This window comes from Dipodomys merriami, unplaced genomic scaffold (genome assembly GCF_024711535.1).
Source record: "Dipodomys merriami isolate MVZ:Mamm:240054 unplaced genomic scaffold, mDipMer1.0.p SCAF_82, whole genome shotgun sequence".
In the NCBI taxonomy this organism is placed as follows: domain Eukaryota; kingdom Metazoa; phylum Chordata; class Mammalia; order Rodentia; family Heteromyidae; genus Dipodomys; species Dipodomys merriami.
This window is the reverse complement of record NW_027206424.1, coordinates 1,047,197-1,073,599: the sequence shown is the minus strand read 5'-3', so window position 1 is coordinate 1,073,599 and position 26,403 is coordinate 1,047,197. Positions and strand designations below refer to the sequence as shown.

The 26,403-nt window shown below is 45.8% G+C and overlaps 1 protein-coding gene across 1 annotated transcript in view; it reads left to right on the top strand.

Annotated features, from left to right (window-relative positions):
* The window catches only part of Adam12 (ADAM metallopeptidase domain 12), a 275,101-nt gene that overhangs the window by 181,797 nt on the left and 66,901 nt on the right, over positions 1-26,403 (top strand). Inside the window, exons 5-9 of the mRNA XM_070011400.1 lie at positions 4,159-4,235; positions 13,132-13,318; positions 19,372-19,437; positions 20,897-20,968; positions 25,912-26,081. Of these exons, the coding sequence (XP_069867501.1) occupies positions 4,159-4,235; positions 13,132-13,318; positions 19,372-19,437; positions 20,897-20,968; positions 25,912-26,081 (572 nt within the window). The remainder of the gene's footprint in view (positions 1-4,158; positions 4,236-13,131; positions 13,319-19,371; positions 19,438-20,896; positions 20,969-25,911; positions 26,082-26,403) is intronic.

Below are 26,403 nucleotides of genomic sequence, written 5' to 3'. Positions count from 1 at the left end.
CATGACATTGGAATCATCCTGGGAATCTTCCATGAAGAGTGCTAGTCATTGAGATTGGTGCTTGTCAGTCACCTGTCGAGGCCAGGGTGGTGTCCGAGCTGAGGAGCGGGCCCTCAAGTCCCAGGATGGGGCAGGAGAGCTGCAAAGCGGCTTACTTTTGGGAACAGCATAGGGAAGCTGTGCTCGCCCCCGCTTCATAAGCAATACTTCAACCAAGCTGTTGAACTGGAAATTCATTTGCTACTAATTTGTTCTCAGCTCATGCTTTAATGAGCCTATATTTCTGTGTATTTAATTTGAAAGTCCATTTGATAAATAATCTGTTAAAAAAATGAATGGGGATAGAGAATAAATGAGTCTGAAGTTTCCAATGTAAGTAATTAAGATTGTTGTCACTACTTAGTTTTTAATTTATTAACCCGTATTCAGCTGGATGATTTTTTAAACCAGTATTTAACTGAAAATAAATTAGTATCCAATTAATTTCCAGTGTTTCTAACCAGTATTTAGCCAGTATTTACCTCTGGTAGCATTTCAACATTTCTCTAAAACAGGAAGGGACTTTTAAGATGAACCCCCAAAATCTGTAGCAGTCAACTCCTAGTGATTCAGGTTACTCCAGGCAGGCTGAAACCCAAAGGGCACCAGTGTCCATTTCCACCTGGGCTGCACCATGCCTGTGTGTGCCTGGGCTGACTCTCCCCTCCCGCCCCCCCATACCATAACCAGAGCCGGGCTCCTGATGCATTGAGCATTGCAGTCCATTGCACAGAAACATCATCACGATTCCCCTGAGAGTTACCTGGAGAGAGGGGACTGGGAAGCCATCCGGCATCCACTTCCCTCCGATGCTGCGTGTGATGCCTTGTGTGGCTGGTGGGTGTCTGATGTGGCCAGCAGAGCACCTCCACTCCACCCAGTCCTCCCACGTGCCCTTTTCAAAGCCACATACGGCCTCAGTGGAAGGAGCAGGGTACTGTGAGTGCCATACTCCTGCGCCTCAGTCCACCAGCCAGGCAGGACTGAGCCTCAACCCTGGACTGCCCCCACCCCCTTAGCCCTGCCCTTATGCCCACTTTCCTCTCAGGTGAGTCCTTCCCCTTCCCTGAGCCCTGCTGGACACAGCCTTCCTGCTCTGCAATGCAGAAAGGAGCCCACGGGACTTCTGTTGTTCATGAGCAGCAGGCTTGGTAGCAGAGAAAATCCTGTTACACTGATAGCAGCAGGGTGTCTGACATAAACTTTCAACACCAAACGTTTTCCTTTATAGTAAAATGTCCTACACAAGCCATGCATGGTGGCTCACCTCTGTAATCCTGTATCTACTTGGGATGCTGAAATTGGGAGAATCAAGATTCAAGGCCACGGGTCACAAAAGTTCACAAGACATCATCTCAGTCAGTACAAAGCTGGGCACAGTGATCCAAAACTATCCTCTTAAGATATGCCAAAGTATAAACAGGAGGATTGCAGTCCAGGCTGGTCCAGGCAAATATATAAGACCCTGTCTAGAAAATAATGAAAGAGCTGAAAATAATGAAGAGCTGATACGTGCTATCACACGAGTAAGTTATGCTGAATGGAGGAAGCCAGACACATGGCCATATACTGTGTGATTCCCTTTGTATGACATGAGCAGTGCAAGAGAATTCATTGAATAGAAGGGAAATTTGCCAGGGGGAGGGGTATGAGGGGTTCTACACTTCTTTGGGGACCTATAAAAATGTTTTGGAATTAGAGAATGGTGACTGTTGTACATTCCTATTGAATGGAGTGATGGAGGAAATCAGGTATATAAACTGTAGACCATAAAACACTAGCATTGAAAGCTTTAAAATGATGACATCTGTGGTATGGGAATTCAGTCTTAATTTTAAAAGAGAACTTGCTCTGTTACATACCACAGCACAATATAGAACAACTGTCGCTTAAAAGTGGCATTAACACAGGGACTGAAAATTTAGGATTGACTAGAGAATACACAGGTGGAGCCATAAGTACCCCCAAATTAGTGAAGAAAGGACAAAAGGCAATGAATATCACTGGCTAAGTTTGTACAAGAAGGTAGGATTCCAACCCCACAGTTGCAGATATTAACTTCCACATAGAGCTAATTGCAAGACTATACAAATAGAAAATAGGTACATGACTGTGATCCCAGCAGCATGAGAAATAGAAGTAGGATGATCAGAGTCTAGGCAGGCCCAGGGAAAAGTACAAGATCCTACCTGAAAACCAACTACAACAAAAAGCACTGGTGGTATGCTCCATTATTAAACAGCCTAACAAATTCAAGTTCAAATCCCAATACAACCAAAAAAAAAAATTAAGGCACATAACTATGACCTGAAAGAAAACTACCTTAAGCAACCTGCAAAATTCAGGAAAAGAAAGATAACTTTATGAAAACCAGAAACACTAACAAAGGATTTCCAAACAGTTAAATGACAATTGACACATAATAATTAGATAAAATATTAATATCCTGTATATAGTATATGTGTGTGTTCATGTGTGTGTATATATGTATAAAGAGCTTCTGAAATCTGCAAGAGAAAGTCCAACAAAACAGCAAGTCAGGGGCTGGGAAGGTGGCTCAGTGGTAGAGCGCTTGCCTTGCATGCATGAGGCCCTGGGTTTGATTCCTCAGCACCACATAAGCAAAAAGAAAAAAAAGCTGGAAGTGGCATTGTGGTTCAAGTGGTAGAGCGCTAGCCTTGAGCTGAAGAGCTGAGGGACAGTGCTCAGGCCTGGAGTTCAGGCCCCACAACCAGACAAAAACCAAAAAAACAGCAAATCTCCCCACGGTCTTCCTATCTCCCTTTCCTTAGAGATGATCCCAGAATGCCCTTCTCCACAGTGTGACAGCAGCAGCATCTTCACTCCTTTCTCACGCCATTATCCAGTGTCCATCATTCCAACCCATCCAGTCCTTTGGCCTAGAAAGGTAGTCTTAGTGAATTGCTATGCCGGCAAGTGCAGCAGCCAGTCACGGATGGGCACAGCAGAGCAGGGGTCTTTTCCCTCAACATAGCAGCCCCTCCCACTCCCTCACCCCGCAGCACTAGAGTGGAGACTCCTGAGCATGTGCCAGCCAACACTTGTTGGTTGGGCACTTAATTGGGGCTGCAGAAGAGGATTTGTTCAGCAGTAAAATGAACCTTCAAGTCTGGATGGATATCTATCTCCACTAAGAAAGTGCCAGGCTCTGTGGTTTCTCAGAGAACATCATTAAAGAACAGATTGGTGCAGGCATGCCCCACAGGAAATTTTGTCTCAGACTTAGAACCTTCTTGCTCTGCCTTCCTGCTGAGACAGACTTGTTCAGCCCGGTCCCCTCTTCCTTTACCCCCTTCCTCTCAGCTGTTGTTCCATTTCCATAGGCCATAGATTTAGGCCTTGTTCTGTTCTGTTTTACAGTGTGCTTAAATACCCCATGCTGCGCCTTGTCTCATTACCAAAGACAATTCATACAGGGATGAATGTCGACAGCCACGTGATTTGTTCTGTGGGTTGATTTTGTGCAGCACTCAGCACTAGCACTTTCCTGGGGTCGGGAAGGGTCAGAGAGGCAGCGATGAAACGGATGCATTTCGAAGCCCTATTGATAATCTCAGACGCTCCAGCCATAGATCCTGACAGCTCACCTTACATTTAGCATTAAATATTAAGACATTAAGACTGCACCTGGGCACTGGTGACTCACGCCTGTACTCCTAGATACTCAGGAGGCTGAGATCTGACAATCATGTTTCAAAGCCAGCCCTAGCAGGAAAGTCCATGAGACTCTTATCTCCAATTAACCAGATGAGGGGGGAGGCAAATACAGAGCTGTGGCTAACGTGGTAGAGCCCTAGACTTGCATGAAAAAAAGCTCAGGGACAGTGCTCAGACCCTGACTTCAAGCCCAGTAGAGAAAGATAGATAGATAGATAGATAGATAGATAGATAGATAGATAGATAGATAGATAGATAGATAGATAGATAGATAGATAGATATGTATGTATATATATATATACGTATGTATACATACATATATATATAGAGAGAGAGAGAGAAAGAGAGAGAGAGAAAGGGGAGAGGATGGCGGATGGGAGGCAGGTAGCTTTTTGCAGTGGCGGGCCTGTGATCACCGAACCCTTTCCACTCTACTGCAGGGTCACTGTTACTACCACGGACACGTGCAAGGCGACGCTGATTCCACAGTCAGCCTCAGCATCTGCTCTGGTCTCAGGTAAGTGGCCATAGCCACGGCAGCTCTGGCCCCCAGCTCACACCCACCCAGCTCTGTCTTTCCCACTCTCTTCGCAGCACTAAGCATGCTGGGTCGCAACAGGGATGACGCTCATGTGGGTGCTCACACCGCACGGCTAACCCAGGATCTTAACAACCCCCTGCCCCTCAGCTCCTCTTGAGCGCCATTCCCGGGCCTTGGGGGCTAACAAGGACTAAACTAGCTGAGCTCCAGCATTCAAACATCTGTGAGTCACTTTTCACTTCTGTAGCTCTGATGCTTAATAATTCCCAGTGATAAAAGACAGGACATTAAGTATTAACGTCGGAGCTGTTGGCTTAATAAAAACCTAAAAGGGAAGACCTCCTTTCATTAGAAAGCAAAATAAATAAAGGAATTAATGTAACATTGACCAAGGTCAGTTGATCATAGGTGTGGGTGGGCAGGGGTCAGCAGGGGTCGGCAGCAATGTTATATGCAAATGCAAGAAGTAAGAGAAGGAAAGACCTTCTGTGGCTGCGCAGGCAGCCCCTGGCTCCCTCCAGCCCTTCCTCCCAAATCACAGTTGGTAGCCATCACTCGGCTCTTCTGAGCTCTCCAGGAAAACCATTTGTCTGATGAATTTCCAGCTGCCTCAGCCTTTTTACTGGGTTTATTTATCGAGTTGGTGCACTAACAGCTTATCTTCCACATCCTGGGGGGCTTGGGCCCACTGCACCAGACTGGGGTCTGCGGGAGGGTTGAGGGGGGATGGGTGAATGGACACCCTGAGTTTACAGGCAGGGTTGCAGTGTTGTCAGTGGCAACTGTGACATCCTGGGAGATTGGGGACCAGACACACACACAACACACATGCCACAGTATCCGTGCATACGATGGCACCACACAGCCTCTCTGTACAACACAAAGGATGTAATCCACACAGCACAACACAACACACAGCCTCTCATACATATCACACCTAGTGTAATATACACACCAGACAGCATACAGGCACATACAATAAGACACAGCCCCTCCACACACAGCAGAGCACAACACAACACAAAGGCATGTAATAACACATGCAGCCTCTCTATACACACATACCACAAATAATACAGTATACATACAATGTAACATACAGGCACATGACATGACAGTCTTTCCACACACAGCACAAATCATTTAATATACACAAAATAACACAGCATAGCACACAACACACAGGCACATACCACACCTTTCCCTGGTCCCCTCTGCTCCTTTGTGCATCAGCATAAGGAGACTTTGGCTCCTGCTCCAAGTGAGCCTGCATTTTCCCATCATTGCAGGTTCTGAACTAGGCTGAAACTCTTGGGACCTCCCAGGACTCAGACAGCCTTGAACTGGGCCTTCCCTGAGTTCCCCACCCTGCCCCCACCTGCCCTGTGGTAAGGGCTTCGGGATGCTCCTAGATTCGGATGGGAGGGGTCCCACAAAGTGTTCCTAGAAATTCAGTCACATAAAAATAGCAAGGGCAGCCAGGCACTGGTGGCTCACGCCTGTCATTCTAGCTACTCAGGAGTCTAAGATCTGAGGATCTCAGTTCAAAACCAGCCCGGGCAGAAAAGTCCATGAGACTCTTATCTCCAATAAATCACTAGAAAACCAGAAGTGGTGCTGTGGCTCAAGTGGTAGAGCACTCACCTTGAACTGAAGAGCTGAGGGACAGTGCCCAGGCCCAGAGTTCAAGCCTCATGACCGACCAAAAAAAAAAAAAATAGCAAGGGCTGGGGTTTTGCTTCATGATAGATCTCTTGCCTAAATATACAAAATACAAGATCCTGGAGGTGATCTCCAGCACCACAAAATAAAAAAAGTAAATAAATGAGTAAAAGCATCAAGAGGAGAGGCAGTTAGTACACAAATAAGGGCCTGGATGATGGTCTTGTTGGAAGTACCACATTGATTTTAGTTGTGTCATGTGACTTTTACTGTACCAAATTTTAGAGTAAAGCAAATATGATACAGGACTAATTCTTGCCCCTACACTGTTTAAATAGTTATCCATTTCTTTTTTCAAAGGGTAGAATTGATCGGTGTTGTAGGCCATGGAACCCAGGATACACACGATAATGAAAACACTCATTTGTAATTTATCCGTGAGAACAAGCAGTTACTGTACAATGCCTGCCGCAAGCGGGTGCAGAATCACTGTTTAGAATTTAACAAACAAAGCCAATGGACACATTTGAAGAACTCCACTCAGGAGTCTCAGCTGAGAAACTGGAAGACAACTACCCTGGGGGGGAGGTGGGACCAGGACAGAGGAAGGATGGGCCCTGGGCTGAGCGGCATCCTCCACAGGGTGGGGCCACAGCGGTCCTCCCAGACCCCTCAGCACTTGACTCCAGTGTCCTCTGACCTGGGCCAACAGGTGTTTTCCAGGATGTTGGCTTGATCCAAAGACTCATAGACACATGGGCTAAAGCCTCAGGAAGGTCCAGCACACTGAGGAGTTTCCTGTCCGTTAGACAGGATCGGGGTCCCACTGCCCATTGCAGACATGCCGTGAGGCTCAGCAGGATCATGTGCCTTCCCCCCGCCCCTGCCCCCGTGGGCAGGTATGAGTAAATCTCTATCCTGCTCACTGCAGGTCCTCAGCCCCTCAAGGCGCAGTGGGTCCTACCATAGAAAGGAAGTAAAGCCAACTTGTCCTTGTCCCTCACCTTTGCCCTCATGGCCGTCTGCTCTCTCAGCCTTTTCTGACTCACATCCCTGGCTGCCCTCTGACCTTCAGCCATGTGTTTCTAGCCAGGATTCTGCGTTGTTCCTCTCCTGCCTTCTCTCTTCCTGTGGACAGGCTAGGACTTCAATGGGGACATGAAATGGTCATGATCCTGTCCCCACCAGCTCTGAGTCTGTCCTGCCACTCCTGATGATCACTCAGGATTGAGTCCACAGCTCTACCGGGCCACACAAAATCCCACGTGTCTCAGACTGCGCTCCTGGATGGGTCTGCAGGCTGACTCCCCCAGACTCTCTGCCACTGAGTTGCCAGAGGCCCCAAGCTTGACCTCTGGGGAGCTCCGGTAACCCCTACCCACCCAGACCCTGCACACACCCCCTGTCGGCCAGCTCCTGCCTCACAAGGACAGCTTGGTCATCTCCGTCCCCAGTGCCCTTCCTGGCCTGCTCATCGATAGTCCTGCAAATGTTTATTGATCGCTGACTCACCTATTAGTTACCTGTTGACCACACAGAGCAAACCAGAAGAAATGAGGAAACTGCCTGAGGTGGAAAGGAGTCAGACATGAGCTAAACACAGAGCTGTAAGACTCACAAGAAACTGAATGGAACCAGGAGAGCCTGGCATCCTGGCATCCCGGCATCCCATGTGAGGTCCCCCACACCAGCACCCCACCTTCCTTCGTGGCTCCCACTGTCCATCTGCAGTGACCCCCACTTCCACCAAGGGTTCCTCTGTCTTTGAGTGAACCCCGACCTTCCTTGCTCCTGTATTGTTCATCCAAGGCCTGTGTTCCCTGCCTCTTCAGGCCCGTTTGCCCCTCAAAACTCCCCTCAAGGCCCTGGTTCTAGGTGGGACTGCTTATTCACCCCGACCCTGTCAGGGCTACGCTGTCCCCGGGCAGCTCTGCACTGCTCTGAACTCAGCCTTTAGAACCAGCTGCTCCTTTGCAAGTGTGTGTTTGGGGTGATGGAGCCGGGGGGAGGAGGTGTGTGGACCACTGGTGTGGCCGAGGGCAGCAAACAGCTTACGGGACAAGTCGTGGCTCTACCAGTGCCAACTTAAGCAACAAACTTTTTCTCTGTCCCTGTTCTTGAGACCAGAAATCCAAGCTCAAGGTATCACGGGATGGATTCTTTCCAGAAACTTCAAGGGAGAAGCCCTTCTGTGCCTCTCTGTCCTAGCTGCCAGCAGGCTTGGCTTGGCTCGGCTGATAGAGGTGCCACTGCAGCTCCAGCCTCTGTCCTCACTTGACCTTCTTTTGTCACCTTCCCCCAGTTCCAGGATGTGACCACAGGGCCTCGAGTGCTTTCTCAGCTTGCTTGGTGGAGATGAAATCTTGTGGACTCTGCTGCCCAGGCTGGCTTCAGATTGCCATCTCCAGATCTCAGGTTCCTGAGGCGCTGGGATTCATAGGTGTGAGCCACTGTCTCCCAGCATGTGTGTCAGCCCTTCTGTCTCTCAGAAGGGCATGTCACTAGATCTGGGGCCCAGAATGATCCAGAATGATCTCGTTTTTTAAGATATTGGATTTAATTCCATCTGTCAAGACCCTCTTTCTAAATTTTAGGCTCTACTCCAAGGTAAGAGGGATGAGCATGGGAACACACATTTCAGAGGAACACTGCTCAGTCCCCTCCCCCAGTAACCTGGGCCTCTCATTCTTCTCTCCTCCTTAGTAAAATGGGCCAGCAATCTGCAGGATTGCTGTCCATATTAGACAGGAGCGTGGCTTGTTGTGGGTAAGATGGGGGCGTGGGATGACCACTAATTGGTCCAAACCCTCTTCAGGTTGATGAAAATGTTCTAAAATTAGGCAGGGATGATAGCTGCACAATTCATTGTTCTAAAAACCTACTGGCTTGCCTGCTTTAAGAGGGTGAACTTGGCACTACCCGAAGCATGCTGGTGAAGATCGTCTTTAAGGTGGCTGGCTGGCTCATGGTACACTTGTCACCAAGCTGTTCTTATTCCTGAGGCGCCAGTAGATTGAAAATAGCTCGTCTGAAATTCCTGGGACCAAACATGTTTCCGAATGGCGTGCATTTAGAATTTGCAATCATTTCATTCAAGGTATTCAGCCTGTATTGCCTATCCATAAACACCTGTTTAATACGTAAGCCTTTCCTTTGGTCATGCCCTTGCCCTGCTTGTGCATTTCATTCGGAACAGGAGCTGATGGTAGGGTATCTAACCTTGTGCCTGGTGGGAATAATGAATATTTGTTTTGCTTATACATGAGTAGTTTCCATGGAAACCATTTATTGAAAATAAGCCTTATGGTGCTCATGATGTGCTGGCTAATATTGTTGTCATTACAGTTTATCAAACACATATGAGGCAGGATATTGTTTTTACCCATGAACTTCAGAAAGAAAAAAAGCACTGAAATTAAATCTTATGTCAACCATACTTCTAACTTGTGATTGACAACATAATATTAAGACCAAAAGTTCTTTCCTAGGAGATGCGATTAGCAGTAGAAGATTGAACAAGCTGGGATAATTCATAGTTTCTAATCATTGTCTTATTACAGGTAGTCCAGCCTCATGTAACATTAAGCTGAAGGGTTGCCAAATGTACCACCGATGCTGGATTAAAAACTGAATTTTCAGAAGGACAAAGACTTACCTTGAAGGAAAATAGAACCCCTGAGTTTTTGCACACAAAACTAGCCAAGTCAACTGACCATTTTGACAGATTCCTCTTCATTTCTGTTCAATAAAGAATAGCAAGAATTTCCATTTGAAGGGAGGTCGGTTGATTTTTACAGCAGCTGCGCCCGTCTCTGGCCTGTCTTTTCTGCTTCTGTTTCACTGCTGTTGTCCCTATTCTGAGATAACAGGCTGAGGCAGGCAGGTGAGTGTGGGGTTGAGGAGCGTTAGCCTCAGACCTCCAGGTCTGGATTGGCCCTGGCTCTGCCTTAAGCCACCTGGGCACCCTGGGCAGTGGTGGATGTTCTGATACATGAAGCTTCATAGAGCGATAGGGATAATGACACAGTTAAGAGGTGGAGGTGGAGGAATACACACACACACACACACACACACACACACACACACACACACACACACACACACACACACACACACACACACACACACACACACACACACACACACACACACACACACACACACCCTCAAAGTCTGCTGGATTTATATTCCATACTCTGAGATTCTTCCAACTTTAAGTTTACAACCAAATATCTATGATATTCAACTTAAAACAAATTGCATCTCCTTATCTAACTTAGGGCCGGGAGGACTGTGAGAACATCACATTTTCACATCTCGGAAAGTCTGAGTGCTTGAGTTCTGTATCCCCCGTTGTTTCCAGCAAGCTTTAGAGCTAAATGATTAATTATACCCAAGACAGTCCAAAGCAATTATTTAATTATGCTGTACATAGGCTGCCAATTCTGTGGAGCAAAGGGACGGCCTTCACCCCGTTTCTCCACATCTGCCTTTGGATGACTTAAAAGATAAAAAGAGATAGGAGAATGCTTTTATAACCAAGTAACAATTTCTAGAAATTTTCCACTAAGTAGAAAAACTTTTTCGGCAGTTTCCTCCTCAGGATTCAAGCACTGGTGACATATTTTACTGTCAAGTCTCCCGACTAGATAGTTAAGTAAACGCACAACAGAAAAGTAACAATACAACATGAAAGGCTATGGTGCTATTTTGTTTTTACTGTGAGAAAGTCCATTTTCTTGTAAATCCAGATTCCTACATTAATTGTCCTTGCCTTTCAAGTTCTCTTTCTTAATTTAAGCTTGTTAAAGTCCATATCATTAATGAACACAAATTCCTGTTCCCCACCCTCAACTTAGCAATGTCCAGTTGATTTCACAAGGAAAGCTCAACAAAAAAGACCCAGACATTCCACATGGTAGAGTCATACCTGAATTATTGATTTGGAGATACTCAAAGTTGCTACTTTGTAAGGGAAAAAGAAGAGGTACGCACAATGGCTTTTAATCATCTGTGGGATCTTTAAAAATTCCCAGAACCTTTTTAGTTACTCCAAGCTCTTCCTCCAGCATCCAGAGCTCTGATTCCTGGTTGTATGGAACATAGCTCTTCCCTGTTAATCCAGTTTCCCTCTCTGGTGCTGTCCTCTGGCCCAGAATACAACTATCCCAGTCAGGAGGCATCTGTTTCTTCCAATGCCTATGATACATACAAAACAGGACTGTGGCTAAACCAGTGGAAGTTGGCTAGTGTATACTTGCTTATCAGCTCCATTCAAAGGAGCTACCTGACTGTTTCAAGATTCTGTCCTCCATACCATTTGAGTCTGGAAGCTCAGTCATTTTATTAATAGACTCCTATAGTAGGCCATCAATCAACAGGGAGAGTGAATGACCAAAGAAATAAGGTGAGTAGTATGAGCAACATAGGAACGTTTTACTTGGTCCTTGCTTTGGAAATCAGTTGGGATGATCAAAGGACAGTGAATGGAGTGATGAGTGTTTCTTGAGGATTAGGGGTGTTCTCAAATATAAATTAAGTGTCAGACTGAAAGCCCAGAACCTAGAGTCAGTCTGTCTCATTCTCAGGCCTGATCTGCTAACATACTTTGAAAAGTTCTGTGGTTAATACATAATGCATCCATGAATCACATCGGGGAAGTCTTAAGGAGGTTCGAGTCTCAAGCAAGGTTGAGTCACTGTGGTGGTTGTGTCCGTTTACAGCCAGATGAACTTCCCATGAAAGCATGATGTGTTCTCAAAGGGCGGAGTTGTGGTCGCCATGCCGAACAGTAGAAAGTGTGAGGTGTGTGTGAGCTGTGCAGATGACAGTTCTGGCCCAACTACCATTGCTCCCAGAAAACCTAACTCTCAGCATCAGCAAGCACCTTTCAAATGAAAGGACTCATTTGTCTCTCGTTGGAAGAGAGAGAAAGGAAAGCCAGCACTTACACCAGGGTTCCTTACTTCATGAAAGAAGCTCGATCCCCGGCCATCCTTGCTCATTTCCATAATGGAACTGGGCCTCAGCCTCAGCACCAGAAAGTCATGACAAGGGTCATGGTTCGTGGCTAAAGGCTACCCCTGACTCTGCCATTTAGAGCATTTTTTGAAACTCTGTCCACTAAAAACAAATCTGTTCATTTATGTCTAATCCTCAGTGGTGGCTCAAAGGTTCTTGGTTCTCCCAAAAGTATACTGATCTCATCAATACTGTACTTCATACTGGGGAGGCCTTGATGGCCAGTAAACCTATGGCTAGATGAGTTAAAGAAGAATGGTATCTCCCTAAAATTGTCCATCTCTGGAATAACTCATAAACAGCTGCTACCATTCAGGCACCACCTGGTGCCTGGGCTAGTATTTCTCATTGGATGGTGTAGAAACTTTGAGCAATAAATAGCATTATAATGTGAGCCCCACTGTATTAGTGGAGGACACAAGGTTTGATAAGATTATGAAGCACGATCAGGTCGCACAGATGGTAAACGGCACAGCTGGAACTCTCCCCTTGGCCGCTGGACTCACCTTGCCATGGTGTTTCTTGATCCTGTGAAAGGCTGTCCACTCCTCCAGGAGGCACACTGTATCCTCCAAGCCACAGCTCCATGCTTTGAGTATTTGTAAGAGCACTTGTGTTTGCACATCTCTTACAAATTAAATAAATGAAAATACCATGCATATATATATATATATATATATATATATATATATATACATACATACATATATTTGCCTCCCTCCTTATATCTGAATCTCTTCAAATATTTAGGAAATATGTCTGGTCATGATAAATAATTTAGATGCAGGAATCATCTTTTAAAAAGAAAAGGATGATTTCCCTTCTGAGTTGGGTCTGCAAATTCAGATATAGTTATCGGCAATGAGACATCTTTTCTCTAGACTCTTCTTCCTAATAATATATCTTTAGACAGAAGAAAAAAGAAAGGAAAAAACAAGAAAGCACGAAGGTAAAATGCAGTCTATTTTTATCATAAAATATTTCAAACTCAAAAAATAATTCTCCGACTTGCCTTTCTGGGTTGCAAAATGAATGTGTGCAGGCACTCAGCACAGAAAATTCCCTTTCTGATTAAGGCGTGAGAGTCTAAATAAAGTGATATTTCTCTCCTTCATTAAGAGCTATGTTTCAACCATCAGCGAGGAGCTGTTGTTAAAAATGAGTGTTTTTGTCATTTCTTTTTCAACAGGGGACTTATTGTGTTTGAAAACCAGACCTACATCTTAGAGCCAATGAAAAATGCCACCAACAGATACAAGCTCTTCCCCGCAGAGGACCTGAGTGGCATCTGGGGGTCGTGTGGATTGCACCATAACACAACCCGCCTCCCCACGCCTGCCATGTCTCCGGCACGTACCCAGATGCAGGCAAGAAGGGTAAGAAGGACATAGAAGCTCCCTTGTCTCTGGAGGGCTTCAGGCATGGATACCCAATGCCAGGAGACCCAGAGAAGCTCTGACACTGGACTTTGTGTCTAGGAAATGGAAATCCCACTAATCAGGAGCAGTGGAAACCATGTGGCCAGTGTCATCATGGACTGAGAGCTCCATCACCAGTCTCGTTAAGATATACTGGGGGCAGTGTACCAGTGCTGTGCACCTGTCATCCCCTGGTCCACAAGAGGCTAAGATTGTGTGTGTGTAGAGGTGAGGAGGGGGGAATCATGGTGTGAGGCCAGCCCAGAGAGAAAAGTCTACAAGGAAGGAAAACTGGACAAGGGGGTGTGTGCCTGTGATCCTAGGGATAATGGAAACCCTAAAGGTAGGTGGATCACAACTCAGACACAAGTTCAGGGAGGAATCAAAACCCTATCCTAAAACTAGTGCAAAACAAGGCTGGAGACATAGTTCAGTGGTATGACACCAGCTTTGAAAGCATGAAACCCTGAATTCAAACCCCAAATATTACCAGGAACAAGTTCAAAAAAAAAGGGTAGAGCTGACCAAGTCACCTTTGATCCTACCTTCCATGCGCACCTGCGGTGCGGGTACACCTGCAGGACCCGGGCAGGACCCGGGCTCCTGCCCACTGTGGCACACAAGACAAAGGTGGACTCTGACTCACTCTCTAGCAGCTCTTCTATGGGAAGGAAGAGAATGAACTCTTGAACTTCCTTCATCCATGGCTGTTCTGTAACCAGGAGTGTCTTAGTGAAGTGGGCTCCTGCTGTCTCCTCCTCAGTCTGTGCCCACAGAGATGGGCACAGAGGTGCACTGACTGGACTATAACTCAGGCTACTCAGGAGGCTGAGATCTGAGGACCATGGCTCGAAGCCCGCAGAAACAGGCAGATCATGAGACTCTTATCTCCAAATAACTAGTAAAAAGCTGAACTGGAGGCATGTATGATTCAAATGGTAGAGCACCAGCAGTGAGTGAAAAAAGCTGAGCAAAGGCATGCGACCCAGAGGTCAAGCCCCAGCACTGACACACAAGAAAAAAGAAAAAGAATCACGCAGAAGATGTCTCTCATTTCTCTGTTTGCAATGTGCTCTTTATGTTTCTCTTAGCATATTTTTGTCTTTCTCAACTTTAACTTGAGTGGACCACTGCTTAGCCTTCAACATTTTATGACTACTAATCTTGGGTCTTTCAAAACTTTCTCTGAATTCATTAGTGTTAGTCTCCACAGTTTATTCCTGGGCTTCCTGTCATACCTAGGGATGGGGGTCCGTTCCCCTCCACTGCTTTTAAATGGTTCATTTTAGCAGACATTCGCATACATCTAACATGCATTCTTTGAGTAAGTTTTCCTTCTGTGGGCTTTTTTTTTTTTGTCGTTCCTGGAGCTTGAACGTGGGGCCTGGGCGCTGTCCCTGAGCTCTTTGCTCAAGGCTAGCACTCTACCACCTTAAACCACAGCGGTGCTTCCAGTTTTCTGGTGGTTTGTTGGAGATAAGAGTCTCAGACTTTCCTGCCCAATCTGGCTTTGAACTGTGATCTTCAGATCCCAGCCTCCTGAGTAGCCAGGATTACTGGCGTGAGCCACCAGGGTCACAGTTCTGTGGGGCTTTTGAACTCCCCTCGTAGTGGCCCCCATTACAGGGCTGTGCGTTGCCTTGGCACTGATGCAGAGGCCCTGGGAGGCTGTATCACAATCCCAGGGCCTGGAGCTTCCATATACCCAGCGGCAGTGGCGGCAGCAGCGGCAGCGGCCCCAGCTGCTTGGGGAGCATTTTCTTTCCCCATCTTGCTTGAATGATGGATTGAAGAGTTAGAATCACAGAGACCCACCTCTGTGGTCCCATGTGAGTTCCTTTCATTCAGCAAACACATTTGCCTTTGATTCAAGCCCTTGGATAAGATGTGATTAAGATGTCACTTTAAAGCCATCAGCAAAGCAGAACATTTGCATTTTGTTTTGCTGTGAGTCGCTTGTCCAAAGCCTGCTCTCCGAGTTATGCAATTTTTTAACTTGACAGTTGAAATGACACTCAAATAGGTTTGCCATTTCATTTAGAAGTACAAACTTGATCTGTAGTTACCAGCCAGCCACATTTTAATTCTTTAAGCATACAGTCCTCAAACACTTTGATTGACAAAATAATTTCCAGTCCTTTTGGTTTGTACATAAATGGAAAGAAACTGAATAACAAGACTATTTTGTTAATAATGCATATTGAAGTGTAAATGAACCTTTACATTGCAAAAGGAAGGCCTGGATACCCAGTCTCTTTTCCCTGTCACTTTTGAAATAATTCTGATAGGCTTTTATGCAAGAGAAAACATCTGTGACCTAAACAGCAGGAAGATAATGAAACTGGTACCAAAATAGTTTTTAAGTAAAGGGAGGAAATCTGCAGAGCTAGAATTAGCTAGAAGGATATTTTGGATAACACCTGTGATAAATATGAAGAGTGCATCTTTGAGTTATAGGCTGCTAACTAGTCTCACTTTGCTGCCTTGATTTTATACTAAAAAAAGAAATCAGTGTAACTACAGCTAATTAATCTTGTTTATGCAGCACAGTGAACACATTTGCTTTACCCCAGCATTTTCCTGCCCCTGCTCAACATTAACTGTTGCCGAGCTGGCTGCACAGTCTGCGACTCTTCTGCAGAGGTTTGCATTTTCCTTCTCCGAGCATCAGAAATTGATCTACCCTCTGTGTATACTCCACACGGAAGAGGAGCCTGAGCAATAGCTTGTCATTGGTACATTGGTACTGCATTCGATTGCAAAGAGCCAAGTTGAAAGGGCGCAGAGAGACAGAAACTTCCTGGTCTGCTCTCTGAGAATTTTAAGTCCAGCCTAAAGCACCCACTGCTCACAACTCACTTGTACTCATCCTTTCCCTCTCCATCCTTTATGCAATCAAGGCAAAAAAAAATCTATCTGAGCAAGCATCGTAAGAAAGGCAAAGGCTAAGTCTGCTACTGGAGAGAATCACATAATACATCCCAAAGGCAAAATGAAATTGCAGTTGAATTTCTCTTTCTTTAGGGATAACCCTTCTGTGGTTCCCCTCCATTAGTATAGAAAATAGTGCATCAAATATAAAAGCTTTTTCTGGGAAGAAATGTTTGCAAGGACTTCTGGGTACACAGAGGACAGCAGGGCAGCGAGATGCTGCTGGGTACCCGGGATGCACTGGTACCCAGCCACCATCTTATCTGTGTAAGCAGATTCCATATGGTGGTAATCTGCTGTTCTGGTCATATCTAACCCCCAGCTTCCTGTTCGTTTTCTTCCATGGACTTTTCACACACCACATTGACTCTTGTTAATTCTTTGTTCCTCCTCCTTTTCCCAAGAGAAGGTGACCTGAGGGGCAATGACCTTGGTCTTTCCCATCTGGTTACTTGGGGGCTCCCAGTGGACCCTGTGGGGTGAATGCAAATGGTCTGGCCATATGAAGGAGGGAGTCTAATGAGAACATACTGTAGCCCCATTCTCAGCTTGCTTTCCTAACTTGAGTCAAGATATCAGAGCCATGGTCCCTGGCAGGCAGTTTGGAGGGCAGGGTGCCTCTGTGAACTTGGTTGTGGTCACTTTAAGAAGCAGGGGAACTGATTTCCTCCTGAGTAACTGTTGAAGAAGGCCTCTGTGCCCACGTTGGAGAAAAGACAGACTGCAGGGCTTTTCTCACAGGTCCTGTTTGGGGATGAGTTTTGGGGGTGGGGGAGGGTGTTTTTTGTTTTGCCACAAGTTCAAAAGTGAAAATTCAGTCAAGCAACCAGTTTCAAGTGTTGCTCTCCATATCACAAATTAAAATATGATTTAAAAAGAAAACTGGACAGCCTAGATAGGTAGGAATCATGTGGTGGTAATTTAAGCCTGTGACCAGCCTCTCCCCTGTGGCTTTTCATTATGATGTGGTTAAGCTTCTCTCTGAGTTTGCAATTCTCTGAATTCATGAGAAAATGTGGACTTCTCTGAAAACTGCAGAGACAGGAAAATTGTGTTCATGTGTTTGTTTTCATTATCTGGAATTGTGTATTTTCTAAACAATGATTCTAGGCCAGTTGGAAATATCCTTCCTTTGGCCATTGATTTTACTCTTCCAAGGCTGAAATTGTGAAAGTCTCAACAATCAGAGCCTCCTCAATGAGTTCTTCAGTGGAAAACTAATTTATTTCTTTATTTCCAGAGCTGTATTCTCTTCTCTATAATTAGCTGAATTTGTTCAGGGTAGGTGGAGGGATCATGAGCCAAAGCAAGATTTCTCCTTCTTTGACACCCCCTCAGTAAGAATAAAAAAGAGGTGAGACCCCTCACACTTCAGAAGTGTCTCATTTTTGCCTGCACACTGGACCCCACGGGGGCTGATTTTTCCCCTTTTTAAGTACATAGTTATCACCATAAAACCTGCTGATACATACAGTTACAACATCTGGACATTTTTCTTTCTTTCTTGCAACATTGTGAAAGAATGAGACATTCCACCTTTCTTGGTGCTTTATTTTTCCTTGCTCAGATTTGCAGATTTCTTCAGGGACACCTAAATCCACAGATCAGCACAGCTGGGCAGTCTGTGGGGAGGCAGGCCACTATCATACAAACATTTTTCCTTATAAAAATCTGTTTGGAAAGATCCTGGACTGATGGGGAATTGTGCTATGAAAGATGTGTCCCTCCAGATTATACGACTGGAAATGGGATTCAAAGCATGCTTTAAGTCTTTTTTGTTGTTGTTTGGTTTGGTTTGGTTTGATGAGGCTTTTTTGGTTTGGTTTTGTTAGCTTCTTGCTTTTGTCTGAAAAGAGTTGTAACAAATTTTCAACTCCAGCAGTCAGTGTAGTTAAGTCATAACCAGCAGTTCCAGGCAGGAGGAAGGGAGACCCATTCAGCCCCAACTTCTTCCAACTGTGGGTTATTGCAGAAACAGAAGGCTTTGCTTTTTGTTTTTAATGTTTGCTTTTTGGGGACCACCCTCCATGAATTGCTTTATTTCTTCCAAAAATGCCTTTGGGATCCTCCCAGTGATTCAGGGAAGAGCAGGAATGCCCTTTGAGGAAGCCTGATTACAATGTAACCCACTTCAGAGGCTGCTTTGTTTAGGGTCTGTGTTTCTCTAGCTGGACCTCCACATCAGTGGAGCTGATGTGAGTCCCCTTCCCACCCCACCCCCACCCCGCTTTTCCACTCCACCCACACCCAGCTCTCCTGGGGGGCTGGACTTCTTTCTTTCTTTCTTCCTGTCTTTCTTCCTTACGTACTTCCTTCTTTCTTTTCTACCCACCTTCTCTTTCTCCTTCCCTTCTTTTCTTCCTTCCTTCCTTTATCTCCTGTTTCTTTCTGTTCTGCAGTCTCACCTCTTTATGTCTTGCCCCCTTGTGTTTCTGGCTATTTCCCCTCTTTCCAGATCACCCCAGTCTTCCATTGCTTTGAACAAGATTTTTTTTCTTGGCAGTACTGGGATTTGAACTTAGGGCTTTGAGCTTGCTAGGTGGATACTCTACAGCTTCAATCCTACCCCTGGATTGAAAAACCAAAAGGATCAGCTCCAAGGGCTACACTCCCAGGAGTGGACCCCACAGTGATTACCCACAGATCCTGCCGTTCCGCTTCCAAGTACGCCGCCCTGCCTGTCTGTCTCAGATCTCAGAGCAGGGACATTTGGACCACTGGTTTCCAGCTTGGAGTTGAGTCATCTTCACATGTGCCACATGTAGCTAGATTCTCCCCTTCTAGAAAGAACGTTGGGTGTTCATTTGGTTTTGTGTTAATGTGCTCATTTTATTTCATACTGACCTTGACCTCTTTTGATATTGCGATCCGTGATTCAGCAGGAAGGTTAAACAGCTTTTTAAGATTTCCCAAGTAGAAGCAGAAATGGATGGCCGGTTTCACAAAGCTCTTTTTGGGGCTGGAGGTTAACTTGTCGAGGAAGGGGATACCAGAGACGGAGGGGGCAGAGGGACATAGACGATACTCTGAAACTGCGGGGATATGTGAAGGGAAGCTAAACTCATGTTTACTTTTGACAGCATAAAAGGGAGACACTCAAGATGACCAAGTATGTCGAGCTGGTTATTGTCGCCGACAACCGAGAGGTAAGAACCTTTAGAATGTTCACAGTGCTATTGGTTTTAAGCAAGAGAGAATGAGAGAGAATCAGATACTGAGCAAGTTACTGCTTTAGCACAGTTGTCTATGCATTCTTAAAAAGCGTCAGAAACAGCCAGGCACTGGTGACCCATACCTGTAATCCTTCTTACTCAAGAGGCTGAGAACTGAGGATCCTGGTTTGAAACCAGCCAGGGCAGAAAGATTTATTAGACACTTATCTCCAGTTAATCAGCAAAAAGCCCAAAGTGGCTCAAGTAGTAGAGAACTATTCTTGAGTGAAAAAGCTAACTGAGAGTATAAGGCCCTGAGTTCAAGCCTTGGTGTTAGCACAAAGGAAATAAAGAAGAGAGGGAAGGAGGAAGGGAGGGAGGATGAAGGGAAAGAGAAAGAAGGGAGGGAAGTAAGGAAGAAAAGAAAGAGAAGAATGAGAAAAAGAAGGAAGCAAGTAAGAAAGAGCCCATGAAAGAAAGAGAGAACCAATGGAAAAAGTGATTTTTCTGATTTCATTAATTATAATTTTAAAGAATATTAAAAAAGTATCTGAAGGTACGAACAATAGGAAAGTCTGAAAAACAACAAACAACTGCCAAAGTTTCTCTGTAGTTAATCTCTGTGAATAAGAATTCTTTGGAGGAAATGATGAGTGATTTTAGATTGCATTCTGAAACATTTTAGGGGAAAGTTAAGCTTTTTAAATGTCTGTGTGTCCTAAAACTGAATGGATGGATGGATAAAAGCTACATAGAAACAAAACAGAGAAATCCTACTGTCTTGAGAATTGGCTTGGCCCTGTGTTCATTTCTTCTCTTAATTATCTTTGAATTAATTTTTTTAGATTATCTTGTTGATATTCATTCATTGTCACATTCACATATTATGACTCAGGTACCATTTTCTCATAGACTGACTCAGCACACATGTACAAGACAAGGTTGACAGTGTTTCAGAAAACTGCTCCATCCTGGAAGGTCAGACAATAGAAGAGAACAGAGACCCCAGTTAACATTTTATCTGTTCTCTTTTGTATTGTTTGACATGTTGCCATGACCCTCTATTGCTTTTACTGTTTAATTTTTAAAAACAAATATAAAGCAATTTTCTCAGGAAGTTAAAATCAAGTTGATGATATGACAAATGGCTCCAAACGACCTTCTGGCTGTGTATTTTCTTTGCCAAAGCACATCACCATCTCCATCATTTGCGAGGCTGGAAAAATTGCAGAAGTGACTGTCTTGTAAGCTCTTGGCTTGGGTGAATTTCAGGGAGTTTCAGGCAATCCCCAACTGGGGAAAGTTCTCTGCAGGATGTGAGCTTATTTCATCATAAATTTAGAGGACTTTGGGTAGTTTTCAAAAGCCTAAGACTTTACATTTTAGGGTCTGAGAAGATGAGTTGTGATTGATATGCCTACCATTATTAATGGTGACATTTAAAATTGTTAAGTTTCAGAGGCAAGGAAAAGATCTGGAAAAAGTTAAGCAGCGTTTAATAGAGATCGCTAATCACGTTGACAAGGTAAGTTTCTCTTCAGCTAATTAAACCACTCAAATTGTGTAAATGTTTGGAAATGGGGAGGAGAGGATTCAGTGTACCTCATCTGACTGATCTGAAAGACCAAGTTCTGCCTCGGGTCTAGAGTGGGACTTCCAGTGTCCTCTCCCTTGAACATGTGGTTCCCACCCATGGTGGCCCAGACTGTGGTGGACTGCAGGGCACAGCTTTCTCCAGATTCTGCTGACCAGGGTGTCTTAGACTTAGATTCCCTTAAATTCATAACTCTGTGGCATGCATTAGACCCTGTCAAGAAAGCTCCAGCTGGTTCCTGGGGGCTAGCTCTCATCCATAAGGGATCCACAGAATTCTATGCCCAGCAACGTTGAAACAGACTTCCAACTCAGCAATTGTTTGTCATTGTCGTGACAAATACTTAGGAGGAACAATTTAACAGAAAACGTATTGTGGTGATGGTTGCAGGGGTTCCCATTGTACGTCCTCTGGCTCTTGTTGCTTTGGGCCTGAGATACTGTAGAAACATCAGGACAGAGAGGGTGTGGTGGAGGAGAGATGCTCACCTCATGGTGGTCAGGAAGCAGAGAGAGACAGGAAGTGGCTGAGATTACTCTCCAGGCCACTTTCCCAGTGACCTATCTCCTCCTCCCATGAGGAAAGCCAGTAATGGTCATATCATCCACTAGTACTATCAAGTTATGAACCCATGAAAGGATTAGGTCAAAGCCCTCATGATCCAATCACCCTTCCATGGTTCGACTCACTACCAAGCCTTCATCAGCTGTTAGCCAGCCCCTCATTGAGAACACCTGGAAACCTATCTTTCACAAGGATAGAAAGGACCCTGGGAATGTCATCCAACAAAGGCGTCTTTGCTGGTGAAGTGATCCTTCCACCACCTGCTTGCAGGGAAATGATCTGACACTTCCCACCAGACAGAACCTGGGCTCTCTGGGGCAGATGACTCTACTTAAACCTAGTCTTCTCACACTGATCTGAATATTGGCACTGTCATTATGTCAGACTCTTCCCAGGTGGCTGTGCTTGTTGGGTTGTATTTACTCTTTGGAGTACCAACTCCCAGGCCTCAGTCCAGGGCTTCTGATCTCAGTGGCTTGGGTGGGGCTTGGGCACAGACCGCATCCACATGCTCCTGTGATGTCAATGCAGGACGAGACACTGGTAGACGGGAGGGAGATTTAACCACCTGACCTAGGCCCAAGCTAACACCCCGAGACTTGCCTGGAAGGCCTCAGTCTGCAGGGAAGGAAAGAGCATCAGTTCTTCTCAGGCCTTGGGAGTGAAAGGAAACTGTAAACTAGATTAAAACCAAGACAGAAATTGCTGAAACCCCATTTGAAACAGTGATGTGTTTGGCTCTCTGTGTTTATGTGTCTTTATGTATTATTCTGGGGTTTATCTTGCTTCAGTTTGCAAAACTAAAAATGAGCAAGTGGGAGTTTGGTAATAACTAGCACTGGTAATTAAAGAACAACATGCCTTGGAGAAGTCCTGGTGGATTCATTCGGTTGTGTGCGCCAGCCTGGCTGTTCTTGTGTTTCCAAGTGGCAGAACAATTCCTAAGCACACAGAAACAGCCAGCCCTGACATCCTCATCTACCCTCAGTACCCCCGGTGGGCAGGGGCCGGGGGGGGCGAGGGGAGCTACCCAGGCTCCTTAGCAGACTCTGTGTATCGAAGTCTGCCGACAATACCCTCAGTACCCCCGGTGGGCAGGGGCCGGGGGGGGCGAGGGGAGCTACCCAGGCTCCTTAGCAGACTCTGTGTATCGAAGTCTGCCGACAATACCCTCAGTACCCCCGGCGGGCAGGGGCCGGGGGGGGCGAGGGGAGCTACCCAGGCTCCTTAGCAGACTCTGTGTATCTAAGTCTGCCGACAATACCCACAGGCTATGCTGAGCATCCCACACTTCAGTTTTGCACGTCGCCATGTGGGAAAGTCCCCCCACTCATCTCCTCACTTGCTGACATCTTGGCTCAGCTGGGCTGTTTCTAAATTAATAACTACTTGGCTGCTTTGGCTTGGAGAGAAGGAAGGACAGCCCAGACTGGAAACAGAGAAGTGACTGAGTGACAAAGGTCTGAAATGTGCGGGACATACCACTGTAAGTGAACCCAAAGGCAGGTCTGATACTTGTGCTTCTTGGCCAAACCCCAGACCTTCTCCCCAGGTCCTGATGACATCTCAGCAGAACAGCTGAGTGTGTTCCCGCCCAGGAGGTGACCACTGAAGCTTCTATTTAACCCTTTCCTCTAACCCATCCTTGCCTCTTGTCAAGGGTTTGGCACCAACTGGAAAGTCTTTAAGGCTGAATCTCAGCTCCGGGACTCCTCTGTATTGAATTTATTCAGGCATCATCACTCATATGAATGCCTTCTTTCCTTCCTCCCCCAAACCCGTGGCCTGAAAGTCTTCCTTGGACCCCAGGGAATTCTACCCCCTCATTTTAGATCCGCTCTTTCTAGAAAGTCTTCCTTGGCTGTCCAGCACAGCATCCCTTGGACTTCCTGTCCACACCATTGTTTGGCAGGCTACCATTTCAAAACTGAACTGGAAAAATGGTGATGTGTCCTGGGCTGTAAGCCTTCTGGTGACCTCTGAGCAGCTGAGCAAGATCAAGAACATTTTAGTCTTTCTTCTGCCTGCTCAAGCCAAGGCTAGTCCATAGCAAGGGCTAAACAAATATCCATCACTACTGTGTAAATAAGGGATTCACCCAGCTGGGTCTGTGTGTCCACATAGTTTCTGGGATCCCCAAGCTGGGTTGGATGCTGGGCAAGCTCCAGTTGTTCTGCACAGGCCTGAGAGCTGTTCCGTGGGTCTGGAGCCAGGAATCCTTGCATTCACATACAGGTACCCATGTAAATCACGCTGTTGGAGTCACCCCACCAATGTCCACATAGGGCCATGCAGTTGTGATCTTCAGTCAGCTACTTGGCAGCTGCCAGATTCTGTGTCTTGACTATACGAAAACTATAAGCACCAAGCCTGAAATGCGTTCATGACATGGCAATGTCCGTGATGTGTTAGCTGTCACCACTATCACTGGCCCAAAAAATGCAAAGTAGCTGTGGGCAGCCCTGAGAAAAACACTGGGAGTGGGCAATACAGGGACCCTGAGCAATGCTTGATTTGATGTAAGTTCAGCACTCCTGACAGTATCAGTTATACTAAGTGTGGAGAGGGGGTTGAACGTTGTATCCTGCTAGGTATAAAGTCTGCTCAACACCTTCACTATTATGAAAAGGTCCCTAATTCACTAGTAAGCTGTACAGTAGCACTGAGATGGGGGACAAGTTAGTCCTTTGCGGACCTTAGCTCCTGAGAAGTACTTAGTGTCCCCTTCTCAGATGATAGCCCCGAAGCCAGGCAGGATGTTTGACACTCAGGACATCTCTTAGTCAGTGGGTGTTAACATCAGCACTGGATTTCCTGCATTTTTGCTTTCTGATCCCTGTCCTTTGTGCAGTGACACCGCTGAAGACATAATCTCCCAAAGCACACAGTGCCAAACACATGCGCACATTGTTCAGGGCAGTCCAATGTCTTCCATTTGCCTGGAAAGCCTGGACTCCAAACTCAAGAAGGTATTACAGGCTGTTCTTGATTAAAAACATACTACAGAGCAAGATTACTCCAAATTATTAACGTGATGTTGTCATTGTTATCTCCTTGGATGGCTGCAATCGGTGTGTCCCGTGACGCGATTCATACCCCACTTGTGTTCTGCTGACCCAGTGCTCTCCCTGTGACCACGAGGCCCCTCAGGAGACGCATGAGCCACCTCGGTGGGTCAGAATCTGCAGTCGATACTCGGCCTTTGGGAGTTCCTTGCACTTTAGCTCAGCACATTGGAACAGCATGTAATGCTCTTAATTCTATGATTACCGTCACTTGATGACCAGATGCTTTTAGCAATGACAGAACTTGCTCACATCTGGAGTTTGGCTGAAGCTGCTGCCCTAGCCACAACTTTCTCCTTGGCTACCTGGGGACTCAGAGGACAAGGATCTTCTCATTGCCTCATATGTCAGGCAACAGGGTAACCCAGATGCCCCACCCCTGCTGTGACCACACAGCCATCTGATCTTTGTCAGATTTGATCTGGAGGCAGCTGCTGGCCATGGAGAGTTCTTACCTCTCCGCTGCCCATCTGGTCTTCCACAAGACAAAAACCATCCCTCAGCCATTAGAAGAATTGCTTTTCCCCAACCCAGGATCAGCTGTGGATCCTGGGGTGTTGTTGAAATCACACCCATGTAAAAGTGAGGGACAAAGCAGTGTGCCTGAACCTGCGTTGTAGGTCCCAGATCTTCCCCCAGTGGCTGATCTAACTTCTGGCTGTGGGGCAAGGGTCACAAAGTTCCTGAAGAAAGGCTCCACTTGCGCCTTTTTTATCTTGAGAGATATTGACTTGTTCATTGCGTTGAACTTTCTCGTTGATTATAGGCGACAGAACATAAGAGTGTCAGCCAAGGCTGGCTCTTGGCTGAGAAGTTAATTCAGACTCATTGTCTGTACCTCATAGACAGAACATTTTGCTGAAACAGAACCAATTATTGATCTTGGCAAGCCTATCTGAATGATCCAGATCCACTTATTGTTTTTTTTCTTGCAATGAGTATTAACTGGCAGTGTCTATGTGAACACTTAAATGGAAATGTTCTCTTCCATACAAATATGGGCAGATCATAAAAAGACTAATAACTTGAGCATCTAATTGTCCACCACTCGATAATCAGGTGACCATATCTCTTTGCACCAATTCATCAGATAGTTCTTAGATTCTATTGCTACAGGAACAAAGGCACATTGAGATGCTTCTCTCAGGCATGGAAATGAACTTCAAACAGGGCTGTCTATGCTGAGCTTCAGTTCAGATTGTTCATCCCTATGACTCCCCTCCCAAAGATGGCTGTTTGCTTCAGTTTTACAGACCGCTGAACATTCGGATAGTGTTGGTAGGTGTGGAGGTCTGGAATGACATTGACAAATGCTCCATAAGCCAGGATCCATTCTCCAGCCTCCATGAATTTCTGGACTGGAGGAAGATGAAGCTGCTACCTCGCAAATCCCACGACAATGCCCAGCTCATCAGGTAGGCTCCTCTGTCGCTTAAGGAAAGCTGCCTTGGGCACGTGTTGGCTCTGCTTGTGCCTGCATAGCCCTAGAGTCCAACCCGTCTGCTCAACGTGCACCAGCTCTTACAAGAGGCCCTGCCTCAGCCCACTTCAGTGGGGCCGGCACCATGTTCCCTGGAACCATTGGACAAGTCCAACTTGACACCCAGGAAACCCGACCCCAGTCCCCTTTCAATAACCTGGACTTTTGCTTCTCTGCCAGTTTTTCTCAGCTTACTCTTGATATAAACTTGTCCAGAATTGACTAATTTTAAAGACTTATTTTCTTTCCTTTTACAT